Source organism: Aspergillus steynii (genome assembly GCF_002849105.1).
Source record: "Aspergillus steynii IBT 23096 chromosome Unknown P170scaffold_2, whole genome shotgun sequence".
In the NCBI taxonomy this organism is placed as follows: domain Eukaryota; kingdom Fungi; phylum Ascomycota; class Eurotiomycetes; order Eurotiales; family Aspergillaceae; genus Aspergillus; species Aspergillus steynii.
Genome location: NW_020194399.1, coordinates 3,451,132 through 3,467,439, shown reverse-complemented (window position 1 = coordinate 3,467,439; position 16,308 = coordinate 3,451,132). Strand labels below are relative to the sequence as shown.

The following is a 16,308-nucleotide window of genomic DNA, read 5'->3' as shown; positions in this document are numbered from 1 at the left end:
AGTGTTCAGAGACGAGCTTCTTGCAGGTGCACTCGCACAAGCCAAGTTGATGTACAGTCTCTGATTGTTTTGGCGATTGAGTTGATATTTCCATCAACCATGGCTATTATACCCTCCATCGTCAATTTCATCCTGTCCGTCGGCCCTGCACTCACCGGGGAGGGAAAGGATCATTCAGGGCTAGGACCGACGTATTATCCTCCGCTAGATTACAAGCCTCAGCCGACGTGAGTGACCCTTTGAATTTGTTCTGTTGTCTAGCAGTACTGATGAAGCTGGCAGAGGTATCCCGTTTACGTTGAAGAACGATAGCGCTGTGCCGGCGCAGCAATCCAGCAATGTCCCTGTCGTCAGCTCGAGCGTATCCAGCAGCACCGTCCCTGAACAGTCTTCAAGTGATCATTCGGCCGTTGCAAGTGTCGGCGACAACGGGGTTTATTCGCAGCAGAGTGATAGCGGTTACGCCTCCTACACTCCCACAAGTTCTATCAGTGTTACGATGCCCACGGAGCAGATGAGTAGCAGTGCTACTGTTGCTGGTGTTGATGCGAGCACTAGCAGTTCTGCAGTACCTACGCAACAAATGGATAGCAGTGCTGCTGTCGTCGACGTTGATACCAGTACTAGCAGCTCTGCAGCGCCCACGCAGCAAGCCAGCAGCATCAACGCCGACCCTTACTCGGATTTCAGCAGTAGCGTAACGCCTGTGCAGCCTTCGAGTAGCAGTACTACCTTCGCCTCATACACAGTTCCTAGTTCCAGTCCGATACCAGACCCGCAACCAACAAGCAGCAATTCCCCCGACGTTCATACAAGCCTCGACGATAACCAGTCGACCGAGCAGCAAATAAACAACAACGCTCAGGCCAGCCAAGAGGGCGGATCATGCGACGGGGCTGCCCCGATACCTGGCTACTGGTACGCGAACATCGAGCATAATGGGGAATCGTCGTTTTTGGAATCAGGCTCAAAGAAGAACTACACGGTATTTCGGAACGTGGTGACGGACTTCAAAGCCGACAACACGGGAGAGACCGATGCGTCGGGGGCAATCCAGAATGCAATCCAGGGTATGGTTGACCATGTTCATTATTGCAAGACTTGATTCTAACGATATCGTCACAGCTGGACCGGACAACGGACCTGATCGAGGATCTCACTTCATGGGGACCACCGGTCAACCCGCTATTATCTACTTGCCGCCCGGGACGTACTTGATGAGGAGTTCGGTGCAGTTCTATGTCGGCACGGTGATCGTGGGAGATCCGACGAATCCCCCGACGCTCAAGGCGGCGTCTGAGTTCTCAGACGATCATCTGGTATACGGAAAGGACCCCAGCTACGGCGGTACTATCAACTTCCAGATCGGGATCAAGAATATTGTTCTCGATTCCACGGCTATCCCGGCATCGCAGAATTTCAACCTCCTCGACTGGACGGTTAGTCAGGCGACACAACTGGCGAATGTTGGGTTCAAGATGCCGACAGGCGACTCGAACCACGTCGGTCTGACCACGCAATATGACTACAATAGTAATCTTATCATGGTATGATTCAGTCGCGGCATGGAGGCCTGTGATAGCTAACGATGCGCAGAATGATTTGTGGTTCGAAGGCGGTTCCATCGGGATGAAACTGAGTGGCCAGCAATGGGTTTTCAAGAGCCTGAAGTTTACCGGAACAAAAATTGGTGTCATTGCAGGTGGAACTGATATTGTGTTCTTGAACTGCCACTTTGAGAAGGGGGATATCGGCATTGACGCAGGCGGCACTTCTGGATCGCTGACAGTCATTGATTCCACGGGAGCCGACTTGAACTCATTGATCGTATCAGGGGACTCGGGCAACGCAGGGAACGCCATAGTTCTGGAAAATATCCAAAATACCGGAACTACAGTAACTCTTGCAGGGGCAGTCAAGCTCTCCGGCCCTGTGACAGACACTTGGGTGCACGGAACGGTGGTAAGTTGGGATTGTTTGGAACATGCGAACTAGAGGTGCTAACTCTGTCCAATTAGTATGACCCCGGGAATGCCAACAAGAGGAGAGCTGATGGGGACTCGGTCACCACTCCTCGTTCTCAAAGCCTGACCCCCGGAGGCAAGTACTTCACCATGCCACCTCCGACGTATTCGGAATACGGTGCCCACCAAGTCGTGAACATCAAATCCGTTCCAGGGATCCCGGTATATGGCGACGGTTCGACGGACGACAGCGCGAATATCAACCGAATCCTGAGCCAGATGCGTGGTTGCGAATTGGTTTACTTTCCGGCGGGCACGTACATCGTGGCCGACACTATCTTCGTTCCGGGCGGCACCCGTATCATTGGAGATGCGTTTGCCAGTGTGATCAGTGCAACCGGCCATTTGTTCCAGGATGAAGCCTCGCCTCGTGTTATGGTTCGTTTCGGGTACCCCGGTGATATGGGCGTTGCACAAGTCAGCGACATGATGTTTACCGTGGCGGATATTCTGCCCGGCTGCAAAGTGGTATGTAGTCTGAACTCCTCGTTGAGCCCGCCCATCTAACGCAGATGTCAACACCAGGTTGAAGTGAACATTGCCGGAAATCAGCCCGGAGATGTCGGGTTCTGGAACACGCATTTCCGCATTGGAGGCGCGGTTGGCAGCAAAGTGCAAACCGGCTGTGCAGCTTCTCCGGGCGAATGCAAGGCTGCATGGGGCCTGCTTCATCTCGGCACCACCTCATCGGCCTATATCGAGAACATGTGGGGATGGACGGCGGACCACGACCTGGACGGAAGCCATAAGCAGAACATCGGCACGGGTCGGGGAATGTTGGTCGAAGCCACCAGCGCCACCTGGTTGATCGGCACCGGGTTCGAGCATCACACGCTCTACCAGTACAACTTCGAACAGGCGCGCAATGTCTTCTCCGCCCTGCAGCAGAGTGAATCGCCGTACTGGCAAGGCCCGGGGAATCTCTACGCGCCTGCACCGTGGGCCGACCACCGCATAGCCAGCGATCCGGACTTCTCGCACTGTGCGCCCGATGATGCCAAATGCCGCATGGCTCTGTTCGAGAGGATCAAGGGCTCCTCGGACCTCTTTCTGTACGGTGGTGGCAACTGGGTCTTCTTCAATGCTAACGGGGATTGCAATGGCGACTGCCAGAAGAACAACATTCAAATTCTGGACTCGACCAAGGTGTACCTGTATGGCACTAACTCGAAGAGTATCACGAACATGGTGCTGGAGGGGAGCCAGGCGATCGCGACGCAGAGCGATAATGCCGGTGGCTGGGGAGGGGTGATTGCGGCGTATCTGTACAATTCGTGAGGGTGGAGTATATAGATGCTTTTTTTGTAATAAGTGTCGATTTCTGTCGACACTGACCATGTAAAATCGATAGATCGAGATCCTAATGACACTAATTCCCTTGTGGATGAGATGGAGTACGGAGTAGAAGGGAGAGACTAGTCGAGATGTTCCTGAGCGACGGTCGGCGATGCCTCGGGCCGCAACGTTGACGATGCCAACACAACAAAACAATCACTCGATTGACTTCCACCTCACTTTGGCGCCCAACCGGCACCGGTCCAACCATCGCCCATGCATCGTGCCCAGGGTCGCTTCACTCCAATCATTGGCGGCCATGTTGGCGATCGGTGATATTTTGGTCGTTTCGCATCGGTTTCCCGGCAGCCGCGAGTGGCTGGGCCGAGGAGGCTGGGAGATGCGAATGGCTACACAACCCAACCACCTCAGTAGGGTCACCGACATGGGGAGTAGCCCCCCATCTGGCATCTGACGTGACAGGCACTTATCTAATATCTTTCCCACAATTTCTAGTGCCTGCGTCCTGGGAATGTTCATCGGACATCTGTTTCTGCAAGTTTGCAGCTCTCCACATTCCTTGCTCGGTTGCTCTCAACCGTCATGCTTGCTCCTGGCTCTACGAACGTCAGCCTGAGAACCGTAAGCTGTAAGTACTCATCTTGGGCTCTGATGCTTTGGCAAATCAAGTCCGCCCACCGTCCCCCTTCAATTCCATGTTCCACGCAAGGTTCTCCCTGGCGGTCGCTAGGCATGGCTGGCTAATCCCCTCGCAGCAAGCAGACCCCAACTGCAGCGCACCGAGTCCCAGCAGTCTGCCGCCGCTTCCGACGACTACTACTCCTTCTCCGATCGTACTTCAAGCTCCAGGTCTCCCAGCGGTGGCAGCCGAGCGACGGTTGTGCGGTATGCGACACCCAATTCTCACCCTGCGTCCCGTACTTCGTCTCCTGCCATTTCTCGAACGCACCTAGCGGCCCCGCCCATGGCTTCGCGATCCGATCAATCGGTCGGCATTTCCAACCAGAGCAGGAATGCGCCTTCGCCTGCCTCCAGCGCAATGCGTCAGGTTCAGAATAGACCGATCCATGCCAGTCCCATGTCCAACAGCTCCAGTCGTCAGATGCCCCGCGACAGCTACGCCGGTCCCCCACCCACGCCGGGGCTGGACGATTCCCCGTACATCCACTTTGCGATCGGCCAGCTCACGCGTGATCAAGAGGTTCGCGGCTTGAGTAGACACGACTCAATTGCAAGTGAAGATTTACCACCGGCCGAGCGACTCGTCTGGGACGATAGGCTTGGATGTTTTGTTCGCCCGTCTGAACCAGAGAAGTCTTCGCCCGCACAGCGTCCTAGCCCCCGTTCTAGCCCTAGACAGCAGCCTCCCAGCCCGCAACATTCGTCGCCCAAACCGACACGAGACACCATACTACCGCCGAACTCGGTGGATCCGGAAACATATGCTGCGGTAGACCCTCCCGAAGACAGTCTACTGTACCCGCCACTTGATTACGTACCGATCGTTTTAAGGCCATGGGCTTTATCAGCGATTATCATCTGCTGCTTGCTCATGATCGCCGGTATTGCGTTTTGCAATGCATGGGCTCAGAAACACCAAGGCCTGTGGAACTACAATGGCCAGGGAGGAGGGAGATACTTTGTCGTACAGTTCCTTCCCCAGATTCTTGCGGCCATCATCACGATCTGGACGTTTGCCATCCAGGCGGCGCTGTATCGCACCATGCCGTTTGCCATCATGGGATCGGAAAGGCCTCTTGGTCACGTCCTGCAGAAGCTGTCGACTATACCCCGAAACTTCCTTCTTCCCGATCTGTCGCATTTTCGTCACGGTGAACCACTCGTCGGATTCGCCCTGCTCACAGTCTGGCTTTCAAACATTATCACGATACCACTGCTGAGTTGCTTCTTCCAAGCCAAATGGTATGTGATTGATGGCGAAGGAGTGTGGCGGTGGACTTCTGTCATGAGCGTTGGCTGGACTCTTATCGCGGTATACGGCCTGTTGGTTGTTGGATTGTTACTACTGACATTCCGTTTCCTCAACACCTGGTCTGGCTTGATGTGGGACCCGGTCTGCCTGGCAGATTTGATCTCAATCATCCAGCGATCCAATGTTCTACGCGATTTTGAGCAGTCCGAAACGGTGCCTAACGTGGGCGAAACCCTCGATCCTCGGGTGCTTAGGCTGGGGTACTGGCAGCTACCACACCACGAGGAGGTTTTCTACGGCGTCGGTGAAGTTGACGCACCAATCGGGAACCCCTCATTGCATCTCATCGAAAAGAATCGCGCAAAACAATACCAGGGCCTTTCGAAAGTCTCGTTCGATCTGGAACAGCAGACCACAATGGGAAAAGGCGAGTTCGACGAGAACCTGTTCTCGCCATCCGTTCGCTATCGCTGGACCCCCTGGTTCCTTCGAGGCACCTTCATCCTGGCGTGGACAGTAACCATCTGCGCTCTCTTCATCGCGTTCGTGCTTGTGAGCTTTATTCATGATGCGATTAAAGGCGGGTTTCCGCCCCGACTGCCGACCCTCCCGTCGACGGGCGCGTTCTCTTCATCCAACTTCTTGTACAGCTTTATCCCTGCCCTGATTGGGAACGTTCTATTCCTGGCATGGCAACCTATCGACGTCTACTTCCGCGCCTTGCAGCCTTTTGTCGGTCTGTCCCGCCCAGAAGGTGCATCCGCAGAGCAGAGTCTGTTGCTCGCTTATTCGTCCTGTCTCCCTTTCCAGGTGACCGTCATGGCAGTCCTGAACAAGCACTACAAGGTCGCATGGATCTCGTTCATGGCGGTCGCCTCTGCAGCCATTCCCATCCTTGCCGGGGGCGTGTTCCTGGCAATGTGGTACCCTTCACATGAAGAGATCCGCATTGCCGCCTTGATGCCCGCGTTTTATGCGCTTGTCGTCTTCTGCGGACTGTACACTATCTCCTTTTTCGCCATTTGGCCGCGTCGCTGCCGGTATCTACCCCACGACATTAGCACCCTCGCCGATCAGATGAGCTTTCTCTACCAGAGCCCACTGCTTGCGGATAAACTCCTGCGCGAACCGAGAAGCAAAGCCGATCTCGTCACTCGACTGGTTATCGCACCGCCTGGAGACCGAGAATTCCCGACCTACGGATTCGGTATCTTTGTCGGGCGTGATGGCAAGGAGCATCTGGGCATTGATCGCTTTCATCGACCTGGCCGAGCGGATATGTTGATAACCACTGGGTCGATGAAGTAGCTGTCACCTTTAACGATCGACAGACATTTGTGATTTATTGTTTTTTATGGGTTTTATGAGCATGAGATGGACGTTTACGATTATTCCCCCCTTTTCTTTTGATGTGACGAATGACTACGCTGATAATATGATAATGTGATATGAGGGCGATGTACTTGAGATGCTTGATGTTTTTTTCTTCTTTTTTTTTATGATTCCCTTTCGATTACGATGAAAGTTGCCCATCTCAAGCATGGAGTTCCGGCGTCAATTTCGGTCGAACAGCATGTATCAATGATTCCAACACTGTACAGGTGTTTATTCCCCTATGCTATAAAACTTAGATATGAATGACTACAATGAACGCGCAAGCGATCTCAACCAACTTATTCCATGCTATATTTTCCTCAAGGAATTAATACTAGAGTTCTTCTGCCTATATGCAGTAGAGTATATACAACGTAAAAACAAAGCTTCATCACTGACGCCAATTACTTTATGAGACCGTAGTAACTCCCCAGAATCAATCGTAAATCCCAAATTGCCATTCTAGTTCTCTCAAGAATCAACACCCTCGTCCATTTCTTCAGAAGGGGTAGTATTTTTAGCTGCGAATTGCAAATCCCACGCAGCCAATAAGACCGGATACGCTAAATAAAGTCCGATCCACTTCTTCCTCATGCTATCGGGGCTTCTCCACTGGGAATGATTCAGTGTTTATGACTCGCCAGCTGCCAGCACTTTAATTGACTGATGGAGGGACTAGCTGTTTTACTAAGACGCCGGACTCTGGTCACCTGGTTTCTCTCGAATACTCCGTAATTGGAGGGGCGGTCGGTATCTGTATTTTCTATGACATCTAGAGGCTAGAGATTATGGTTAGTAAGGGCAAAGCAGTGATTAAACTTACTGGCAGGTTGAGATTCTGTGGCAACGGTTAGACAGGGATTCATGAATGTAGAATGGATGGATGCAGAGACCGCATTTAGGGGTTGTTTGACAAGTAATTGTCTTCCGCTTTATATACGACTAGATCTCGATTAGGTTAATATTTCGCAAGTCGATCCTTCGTTGAAGGTTAGATTGGAGTTTGATCTGTCATACTGACATTCAAAGTTTTCATTGTTGGATGAAGTTTCTATGGAGCTACTCAATGGCGTTGTAATTAAATTAAGTTATTATCAAACGGTAGATATGGATTCTGTCCGTAGTCCGGAGTATTTCCGTCGACACTCCTACTCCGTCTTCCGTCCTATCGACAGCAATATCAAATCCCTCAACCTGAAACACATCCCAGCTCCCCATGTGCTCTGGCCCCAGACCCAAGACATGACTCATGAATCATGGGCTGACCACCAGATTGACAGGCAAATTGCAACGGAAATCCCCCGTACCTTGACCGTTTAAAGTCGAGAGAAAAAAACGCCGAAAGACAGACAGACAGACAGCTGAAGGCCCACCCACCGAGCAAAGACCCTAGTGCCCGAAACCGCAAAGGATTGACCCCAGGGATCAACTCCCCTACTTTCTCTGGCCCAATGAGATCCTCACCTTCATATCGTGATGATGGATCCGGCTCCGCAATCCACTCACACCTAGTCCCCTACAGCCTCGTGCAGTCTCTTTCTGTGTGACCTGGGCCGGAATTGCTGAGGGCCTAAGAGCGATTGACAATGTCCGGCTCCGTCAGCCTAGAAGGTCTGATTTTTCGAAAGATGGTTAAAATCCAGCCCCCACCCGTTTTCTTTTTCCTTTCCTCTCTCTGCAGTCTGCACCCTGTCAGTTCGTTCACGTCTGTTGGATCCTTTGACCTGGGTTCGAATATCTAGCGCCAACATCAAGATCTTGGGTCCTTTTCGCCCGCACCCGATCGCCTGGGTGGCTCTTATTCCCAGCGTTCAGATAATCCCGGCCGTTGAATAGTGGAAATCATGCGGTGGTCAACGCTTCTCGCGCTCGCCGTTCAGGGGCTGCTGGTGTCGCCAAGCACAGCAGATGATCGCATCTGTCGATTTCCCAGTGGGAAGATCACCGACGACGTACCGTGCACGTCGGACGCCAATACCTTCTGCTGTTCGCCGGGCTCGATCTGCCTGGATAACGGGTACTGCTATAACGTAGTGAAACAGCCGTTTATGCTGTCGCGGGGGACTTGCACGGATCGGAACTGGGGGACGAGCTGTCCGCAGCAGTGTACAGGACGTATGTATTCTCATTTCATTATGATCTCTACCCTTCTTCCCAGGTTGATGAGCTCACCGCTGACTGGGATTTCTCGCGGTATAGAAAACAACGACTGGGACCGCGGCTCTGCCATCATTCTTTTCGAGAACACCAGCCCACCGACATACTGCTGCGACGGGGTGAAATGGGACTCGGACAAAAGCAGCCTGGCCTGCGTCGGAGGCGACGACGCATTCAAACTGGACGCGGGAAAAGCGATGGTGGGCGTCGCGGCACTCAAGAGTCTCGCCCTCAGCGATCCAGACGAACACTATGCCAGTGCCATCAACATTTCGCAGATCTCGAACAGCACGTCAGGGTCGGATGCAAACGCAACGTCGACGGGATCAACCCCGACATCGACGTCGACGGCCTGTGTCAGTGCAACCAATCTCCCCGGAGCGAGCAGTGGCGATAATTCCGGGAAGGAGGCGGCCATTGGCGCAGGCGTTGGTGTCCCGTTGGGCGTGATTGCGCTGGCGTCGTTGGCGTGGGCGTTTATCCTGCAGAGACAGAACCGGAATCTGAAGAAGGCTCAGGCGCGGGGCGCAGGTGAGGGCCAGTTTTTGGGGCAGCCGGGAATGATACCAGGCGGGTATATGAACCACGGAGCGGCCAACTATGGACGTCAAAGTCATTTTGTAGAGCTGGGGGAGATGGAAGAAAATCCGAGAGAGCTTGCGGGGACGCCGAAGCATGGTCCTTAGGATGTGACGATGTTGGAGTTTAAATTGTTTGCTGTTTATCAAGCGAAGCGGTGATTTCACTTTGGTGTATATTTATTGTAATGGGGTATGAGTGGAGATTTCTTCAAGATCTTATAATAATGTACTCAGGATATTGATTATGACGTCTAAATGAACTTAACTACCCTAACAGTCTGTTGTTTAGGTACACTAGGATGTTGTTGCATTCATTGTTCATTGTTATATTGATGCTGCGTCTTATTGGCTGTACCATCAAGAGTGGGCCACACGTGGCCAGAGCACTACACGTGACCAACCACGTGAGCGGCGATGGTCGCCGCCTGTTGTTCGGCCTACTTGCCTCGTATTCCTTCAGTGTTTCTCAGCATCGGACCGGGGATGGTTTTTCTCGGCATTTCCATCCTCATCTTCCTGGTCTTCTTCATATGAGGCGTTTCTTTGGGCTGCAGGGCTGCAATATTAGTCCGATGTGCATGGATCTCAAACGTGCATTGTCTCATTAATCAGTCTTGTGGGGTATGACTGGCCCTGTATGGAGGCTAGCAGCTACCTTAATACTCTAGCTTCTCTATTGTTAGCGGCCTCGGATATCAACACGTGAAATTGACGGAGTACGCAGCCTACTGCCAGATAAAACGGCAAGATGGTGTATGGCGGGAAACCAAGCACAGGGTGCCAGACATGCCGACAGCGGCACATCAAGGTATGCGAACCGGAGCTGAATGATCATTCATCGTTGACTAACTTGTTGCAGTGTGATGAAACTCGTCCTCATTGCAGGGCCTGCGTCCGGACGGGTCGTTCCTGTCCGGGGTATCCGCATCCTCTCGACGTGATGCTGAGAGACCGGACTGCATTTCAGCGGAAGAAACGGAGTGTTTCTAGCAGCAAGCCGCCGCAGGTTGCTAAAAAGGATCAAGAAGATCCGCAAGCACAAGCATCACCCACGGCACCCACGTCAAATATGGCTGTTATGTCTGCCAGTTCGAATACAACACCCCCAAGCTCTCCGCCTGTGGTAGTCGATCTGCCGCCGCAGGTTCCTGGCACTTTGTCGCTGCCCATGGAGGATACAGTGTCTTCTTTGTTCTTCAATTCGTATTTGTTTCTGCCTAAAGACCCTCTAATTCGGCTGGGGTATATGGAGCTTCTTCCGGTCTTTTACTTCAACACCTCGTTCGATTCACCTTTACGCCTTGCTGTGCAGGCTGTGTCCTACTTCTCTGTGGCGGCTTGGACGGGTCAGCGATCGTTGCTTCGTACCGCAGAACAGACCTTTATGAAAGCGGTATCGCGGACTAGACTCACTTTGCAGGGGAACATTGACCACCACGTGGAGGAGACTCTCATGACCATACTTTTACTTTCAACCTTCGAGGTAAGCAAATACACCGGCTTCCATTTGGACTGTTCTGATCGTATGGTTTAGGAATTCTCCGCTCTAAAAGAGAACAGAGTTACGAATAAAGCGCATCTACATGGTGCAATCGCACTTGTGAATAGTCGACGCCTTGAGCAACGAAAGACTGCCCATTCTCAAACATTAACCATGGCAGTTCAAACACAAATTGTAAGCTGCCTCCCTAAAATGAAGGCTGTTTCTCATGCGCCCCAAACAGGTTCGGACATCTCTAGGTCTAGCATACCCAATGGCTCAGACACCAAGCTTATCCCCACTTCCAATGCCTTTGGCCGAGACTGCATCAGGCCATTTAACAATCGTCACATCCGAGATTGTCAGCCTGAGACAGACATGGGACCGTATCTCTTCTACTCCGGGAAGCTATCAAACGGACGAATTGAAGAACCTTCTTTCGACAGCTATGGCTCTTGATAACAAAATTTCAGTCTGGAAACATATCCTCCCAGACCGCTGGCATCCCACCCCGGCCACATTCATCCCACAATCAGTCCGAGACGCCGGGGTTTTCGAAAATCGATGCGACTGCTACCTGGATCTCTGGATTGCCTCAACATGGAACTTCTACCGAGACTCGCGGATCGTCATCCAGAATATCATCATAAACTGCCTTCGCCTGCTTCCCGAACAGAGCTCGCCCCATGAAATCCAGGCAAGAACCGCCTCAATCCAAAAGCTTGCCACGGACATCTGTGCAACCGTGCCGTATCTCCTTGGTGACCAAACCATGTCTGTTCAAATGAGCCCGCACAAGGTCGAATACCCTGAATGTGAGGGACGACGAGTTACTCCGGGCCATCAGCAAACCGCACCCCTTCTGGGCGGCTGGTTTGTCATATCGTACTTGACAAACCTCTGGTCTCCGGAGCTGTGTCTTCGCGAGGAACAGCGGGCTTGGATCCGAAAGCAGATGCTGCGAGTGTTGCGAATATACACATTCCATACTCTCAGGCCGTGGACCACGGAGAATTTTAGCTGGAGTCCATGAACGGCTGGTTATATCAAACGTATATATGTACGATGTCAATGACTGTACAGGAATTAGCACATAATCTTAATTTTGGGTTTGTCCGACTACTATATACAGGCCTAATTCTGCCTGAGGCAGCAAATCGTCAAAAGCCGCCTGAGGCACCAACAAGCCAAAATCACATGACCGCGACCAATCGATCGGCTTCTCCGCACTTCTTTCGATCTCGCGGATCAACAGGAACAGTCACTCTCACTTCTGAGCTCGAACACATCACATCCATCGTCAATTCCCTTTTTGCGTTTTGCAGCCTCTAGCAAAGTGATGATATAACCTCCCCGAACAATCCAGCCCAGCTCCTCTCACAACCCACAACCTCTGCCGAAACAAAATGCTCTCCTCACTCTTCTCCCGCGGCAGCGACCAGCCCTCATCACCTCCGGCGTCAACATCAAACCCCCAAGACACGCCCTCCTCCTCAACAACCCAAAACCACACATCCACAACCACCGCCGAAACCAAACCCGAAAATGAACCCCTCCCAGAACTTCGCTTCATCAAACCCACCACAAAACACAAGCTCCTCCTCGGCGGCCTCGCCTTCATGACCTTCAGCCTGATGACGACGCGGCGGGCGCTGAAGCGGCGCTGGCTCGCACAGATCCCGCCCTACTACACGAGCGCGCCGTACCACCGCCCGAAAGTAAACGGCGGCGTGGAGGCCTTCGAGGCGCTGAACCTGGCCACTCTGAATGTCATCTCGTTCGGCATGGTCGGCACGGGGGCGGCGATGGTGGCGCTCGATATCAATCGCGTGGAGGATATGCGGCGGTTTGTAAGGCGCGAGTTTAATGCTGATGGGGAGGAGGTGACGAAGACGGATCAGGAGCTGGAGGAGGAGGTGGCGGCTTGGGTGGGGAGTGTGTTGGGGAAGAAGTTTGAGAGGGAGGTGAGGAAGGAACAGTTGGAGGGGAAGGATGGTGCTGGTGCTGCTGCTGTGAAGGAGGAGAAGAATTGAGTGGGTAGATAGGGTCCTTGGATGGGATGTGCTATCTTGTGTAGGTAGCTTAGATTGATTTGTACATATGGAATACCCCCCTTTTGTTTTGTTTACAATGGTGAAAAGTACGGAATGATTGATAAAAAGACATCACTTGCGGTGGTATTCGTAAGGATATTGTACATACATGCAAACTGCAAAGTAAGGTAGTAGGCAGTAAGCCAAACTATCGCTCCATCTGCTCGTATCGGTCTCGTGCCGTCTGCCTCGTCTTCTCCAGGAACTCGTCGTATCGGTTCCGGGTGTTCCGTCCGGCCTCCTCGGCAGCATCGCCTAGCTTACCTCCTTGCGCGCCTAATCCCACGCCTTGAGCGTAGACCTCGGTGGCGATTGGTGCCGTCATGCCGGTGCCTTGAGCACCCAGCCCAGAGCCGGCGGACCATCCCATCTTGCTGAGAAGCGAAGCACCCTTGGAGGTGGGTTCAGCTGGTGGTTCTTCCTCTTTCGGCGGAGGTGCGCTCTTCTTGGCTGAGGTCTTAGAAGCACCGAAAGCCTTGCGGCGCTCTCTCGCACGGTCACGATATTCAGGTGGCTGTGGCACGATACCATGCTTGATGAGCTTGCCCATGGCTTTGGCGGTCAATTCCTCATTCTGAAGGTTTCCACGGTGCAGTTGACTCAGACGCTCGTGGCGATTGACGTCGGCCGACGACTTGAATTGACGCATGCACAGATAACAGCAGTTCCGATTTGGGTCAGCGTACGACTGAGATGGCACGACGGCATCGGCTTCTGGATCTCCCAGTTCTGATCCAGCGCCCTCTTTTTCCTCTGCATCCTTTTTGATTCCGTGCAGTTCGGCATGTCGGTTACTCCAGAATTGCAGGTGCGAAGGCATTGCAAGTTTCTTAGCTCCTGCACTGGCGGCGTTTTCTGCCTTTCTCTTCTTGGCCTTGTCTGCGTCCTTGCTGCCTTTTCCGTCGGGCTGGACTGGCTTGTCGCCCTTGGCCGGTTGCTGGTCATTATCTGCCTCCCCGGACGTCACCGTGAGTTCCCTGACATAGGCCTCGTCGTCCCAGTACATCAACTTCAAAGAAGGATTATTCAGAGGGCTGAATGTGAATTTTTCGGTACTCGCGGTCGGGTTAATCACGGGCACAAACACTCCCGCGTGGATATAGCTGACAAGAACGGGTCTTGAAGAGATTGTGAACTTCTCAAATGAGTTCAAACGTGCCGTGGCAGCTTGGGCATCCTAAGAAAGAGTTAGCTCCGATATGCAGCAGAGATTCTCAGCTAAAGTACCTGGATAGTAGCAAACTCGGCGAAACCATAGCGCCAACTCTCGTTGGATCGACGGTCTCTCACTAAAAGAACACGACGAATGGATCCGTCTCGAGCGCCCAGGTTGGCATCTCCGGTTGTAGATGCAACCTTTCCACTCTTTTTCTGACCCCCTCCCGAGCCATCTGCACTGTTGGTCGGTCGATAGAGCTTTGCGACACCCTTAGCTAGAAGTTCTTCAGTGACTGTAGGTTCCAACCCTCGGAACAGCAGGAATTGAGAAGGTTGGTTCTCCGGCGCGGCGTCATTATCACCATGGTTATCAACCCTTGGAGCAGCTATTCCAGGTGGGCCTGTAGGGCCGGGTTCTGCACTGCGTTAGCATACCGCGTAATATCGTGCTGGATCTGCAGGCGTACCAGGGCGAGGTGCTTGACATCGGAAGCATTTTTGGCGGGTCGAGTAATTGACAATGGCGCACTGAATGGTCAGCTTAACCTCTCAGAGAAGAAGCAATATGCCTACCATCTTGCACGTCCAATCACCCTCGGCTCTAGCACGAGCGCGGTCCTCTCTCTCTCGACTGTATGCAATGCGAACTTTCGTGCCACGATCATTCGGACCAGCACTTGGGCCGTAAAGTATGATATTCGGATAATTGGCATCATGAAAAGCGCGCGAATAGTTAAGATTGCGAAAGCGAAGAAAACCCAGCTGGCGCGACATTTCTGCGAGTGCGTTAGAGGGATTCAACCCGATCAAGGACGAATTACTCACTAGTCTGACGATCGCGAATCACGCGCACTTCGTCTAGACCTTCAATATGATAGCCGTCTCTCAATTCATTCGTGATCTGCGCAACACGTCGACCGGAACATCCGGCGACATGTACATTTCAGCCTGATGCCACCAAGAACGTTCATTTGAGAGCGAGCGTAATCCGCGAGGACATCGCCTATGCTTAAATCTCAAAAGGGGGAAGGAGTGGCCCAACGTCTTCTTCCACCATATCCACCGGTAATCCATCCATCATGATCTCTCGACTTTCTTGTCCGGGGTGACGGCCGCGTCGATCGCCGCGGCTGCGACTGCGGCTGTAGCTTCGGCTTCGGCTGGGGTATCCGGGTGAACGATAGCCTTCTCGGTCGCGATCGCGGTAGGCTGGTCTGCCTCGTCGAGGCGGAGGCGATCTCGACGGCCGGCGCCGATAATCATCGCGGTCTCGACTGCGGTAACGGGGTCTGGAATCGAGCCGTTCTCTGGAGTAATCGCCTCTTCTATCGGATGCGGGGCCTCGGGGTGGAGAATGTGCGAATTCTTGATAGCGACACAGTGTTAGTTATCCGATAAGCTAGGTGAGGAACTTGTGGCTCTTTCAAGCATCTCACGCCTTGATGCTTGCTATGCGGGGAGGAGCGTAATACCGCCAGGCGAGCGTGATCGGGACGGCGATCGATCGTCGTACATGCGACTGTCCATGTCGTCTCGGCGCGGAAATGGCCGGCGCGGCGGACCCGGAGGGAAGCCGTTATCGTCAGGGGGTAAACGAGACATGATCAAGAAGCATGAAGCAGGATGAAGGTCAGTCCGTTGATTGTCTCGAAGAGCATCGGAGTGGTTGGGCAGAATCCTCACCGCCCGGCCATGTGTCGCCTTCCTGATTGGGACTCTGAACTATAGACACTCGCTGCATAGACATCGCTAACCACCCGTTAGGGGTCCTGAATACTTCATTTTGCAGGCATATGTCAGTATGAAGGCGATAGAAGATGAAATAAACAATAATCTATGATGCAATCCTCGTGCTTTTTCAATCATATGGAGACATATATCATGGTTAGTACTAACGCGCAACATAGCAGAGCCGAAGACTAAAGCAAGAAGAATTAGTAAATTAATTTGGCTTCTAGATCTTAATTCGTATAAGACACATGGAGAGTAGTGTTTACTACTGGCGAAGCGCGATGTTTGTGGAGGCGATATGCTGGCGTAAAGTGAATATCAGCGACCCACAGACGGGTGCCCCTCGCAGCCTAAGGCACCACTGTCAATATCGACTGCGAGACTTCAAGACTTTGCGAAGAATGCATCATGCAGGGCTGTGACATTGTAGCACACCCAGAGATGAAGCAACCCCCTAGATCGCTTTACTGAAATTAGCGGT

The 16,308-nt window shown here is 52.7% G+C and overlaps 6 protein-coding genes across 6 annotated transcripts; 5 read left to right on the top strand and 1 right to left on the bottom strand.

The window, feature by feature from the left end:
- Nucleotides 1–99: 99 nt before the first annotated feature.
- P170DRAFT_402886 (glycoside hydrolase family 55 protein) lies at nt 100–3,457 on the top strand (the record flags this gene model as incomplete). The annotated part of the gene is made up of 7 exons (XM_024846453.1): nt 100–227; nt 283–376; nt 878–1,070; nt 1,126–1,547; nt 1,597–1,962; nt 2,019–2,492; nt 2,550–3,457. 7 exons carry the CDS (start codon nt 100–102, stop codon nt 3,300–3,302), a joined length of 2,430 nt encoding a protein of 809 aa, XP_024707885.1. The 3' UTR covers nt 3,303–3,457.
- An 81-nt stretch (nt 3,458–3,538) lies between these two features.
- Nucleotides 3,539–6,917, top strand: P170DRAFT_402882 (uncharacterized protein). The gene is made up of 2 exons (XM_024846452.1): nt 3,539–3,948; nt 4,076–6,917. Exons 1-2 carry the CDS (start codon nt 3,903–3,905, stop codon nt 6,559–6,561), a joined length of 2,532 nt encoding a protein of 843 aa, XP_024707884.1. The 5' UTR covers nt 3,539–3,902; the 3' UTR covers nt 6,562–6,917.
- A 1,288-nt stretch (nt 6,918–8,205) lies between these two features.
- Nucleotides 8,206–9,613, top strand: P170DRAFT_106806 (uncharacterized protein). Its single transcript, XM_024842297.1, has 2 exons — nt 8,206–8,742; nt 8,827–9,613. The coding sequence occupies exons 1-2, from the start codon at nt 8,472–8,474 to the stop codon at nt 9,468–9,470; spliced, it is 915 nt and encodes a 304-aa protein (XP_024707883.1). The 5' UTR covers nt 8,206–8,471; the 3' UTR covers nt 9,471–9,613.
- Nucleotides 9,614–9,848: 235 nt separating this feature from the next.
- P170DRAFT_462481 (Zn(II)2Cys6 transcription factor domain-containing protein) lies at nt 9,849–11,878 on the top strand (the record flags this gene model as incomplete). The annotated part of the gene is made up of 4 exons (XM_024852103.1): nt 9,849–10,173; nt 10,225–10,848; nt 10,900–11,040; nt 11,090–11,878. The coding sequence occupies exons 1-4, from the start codon at nt 10,114–10,116 to the stop codon at nt 11,876–11,878; spliced, it is 1,614 nt and encodes a 537-aa protein (XP_024707882.1). The 5' UTR covers nt 9,849–10,113.
- A 373-nt stretch (nt 11,879–12,251) lies between these two features.
- P170DRAFT_351982 (uncharacterized protein) lies at nt 12,252–12,878 on the top strand (the record flags this gene model as incomplete). Its single annotated transcript, XM_024843901.1, has 1 exon — nt 12,252–12,878. One exon carries the CDS (start codon nt 12,252–12,254, stop codon nt 12,876–12,878), a length of 627 nt encoding a protein of 208 aa, XP_024707881.1.
- A 208-nt stretch (nt 12,879–13,086) lies between these two features.
- P170DRAFT_423428 (putative G-patch domain protein) lies at nt 13,087–15,359 on the bottom strand (the record flags this gene model as incomplete). The annotated part of the gene is made up of 6 exons (XM_024847507.1): nt 13,087–14,115; nt 14,166–14,512; nt 14,564–14,624; nt 14,670–14,872; nt 14,922–14,997; nt 15,189–15,359. 6 exons carry the CDS (start codon nt 15,357–15,359, stop codon nt 13,087–13,089), a joined length of 1,887 nt encoding a protein of 628 aa, XP_024707880.1.
- Between the last annotated feature and the right edge of the window lie 949 nt (nt 15,360–16,308).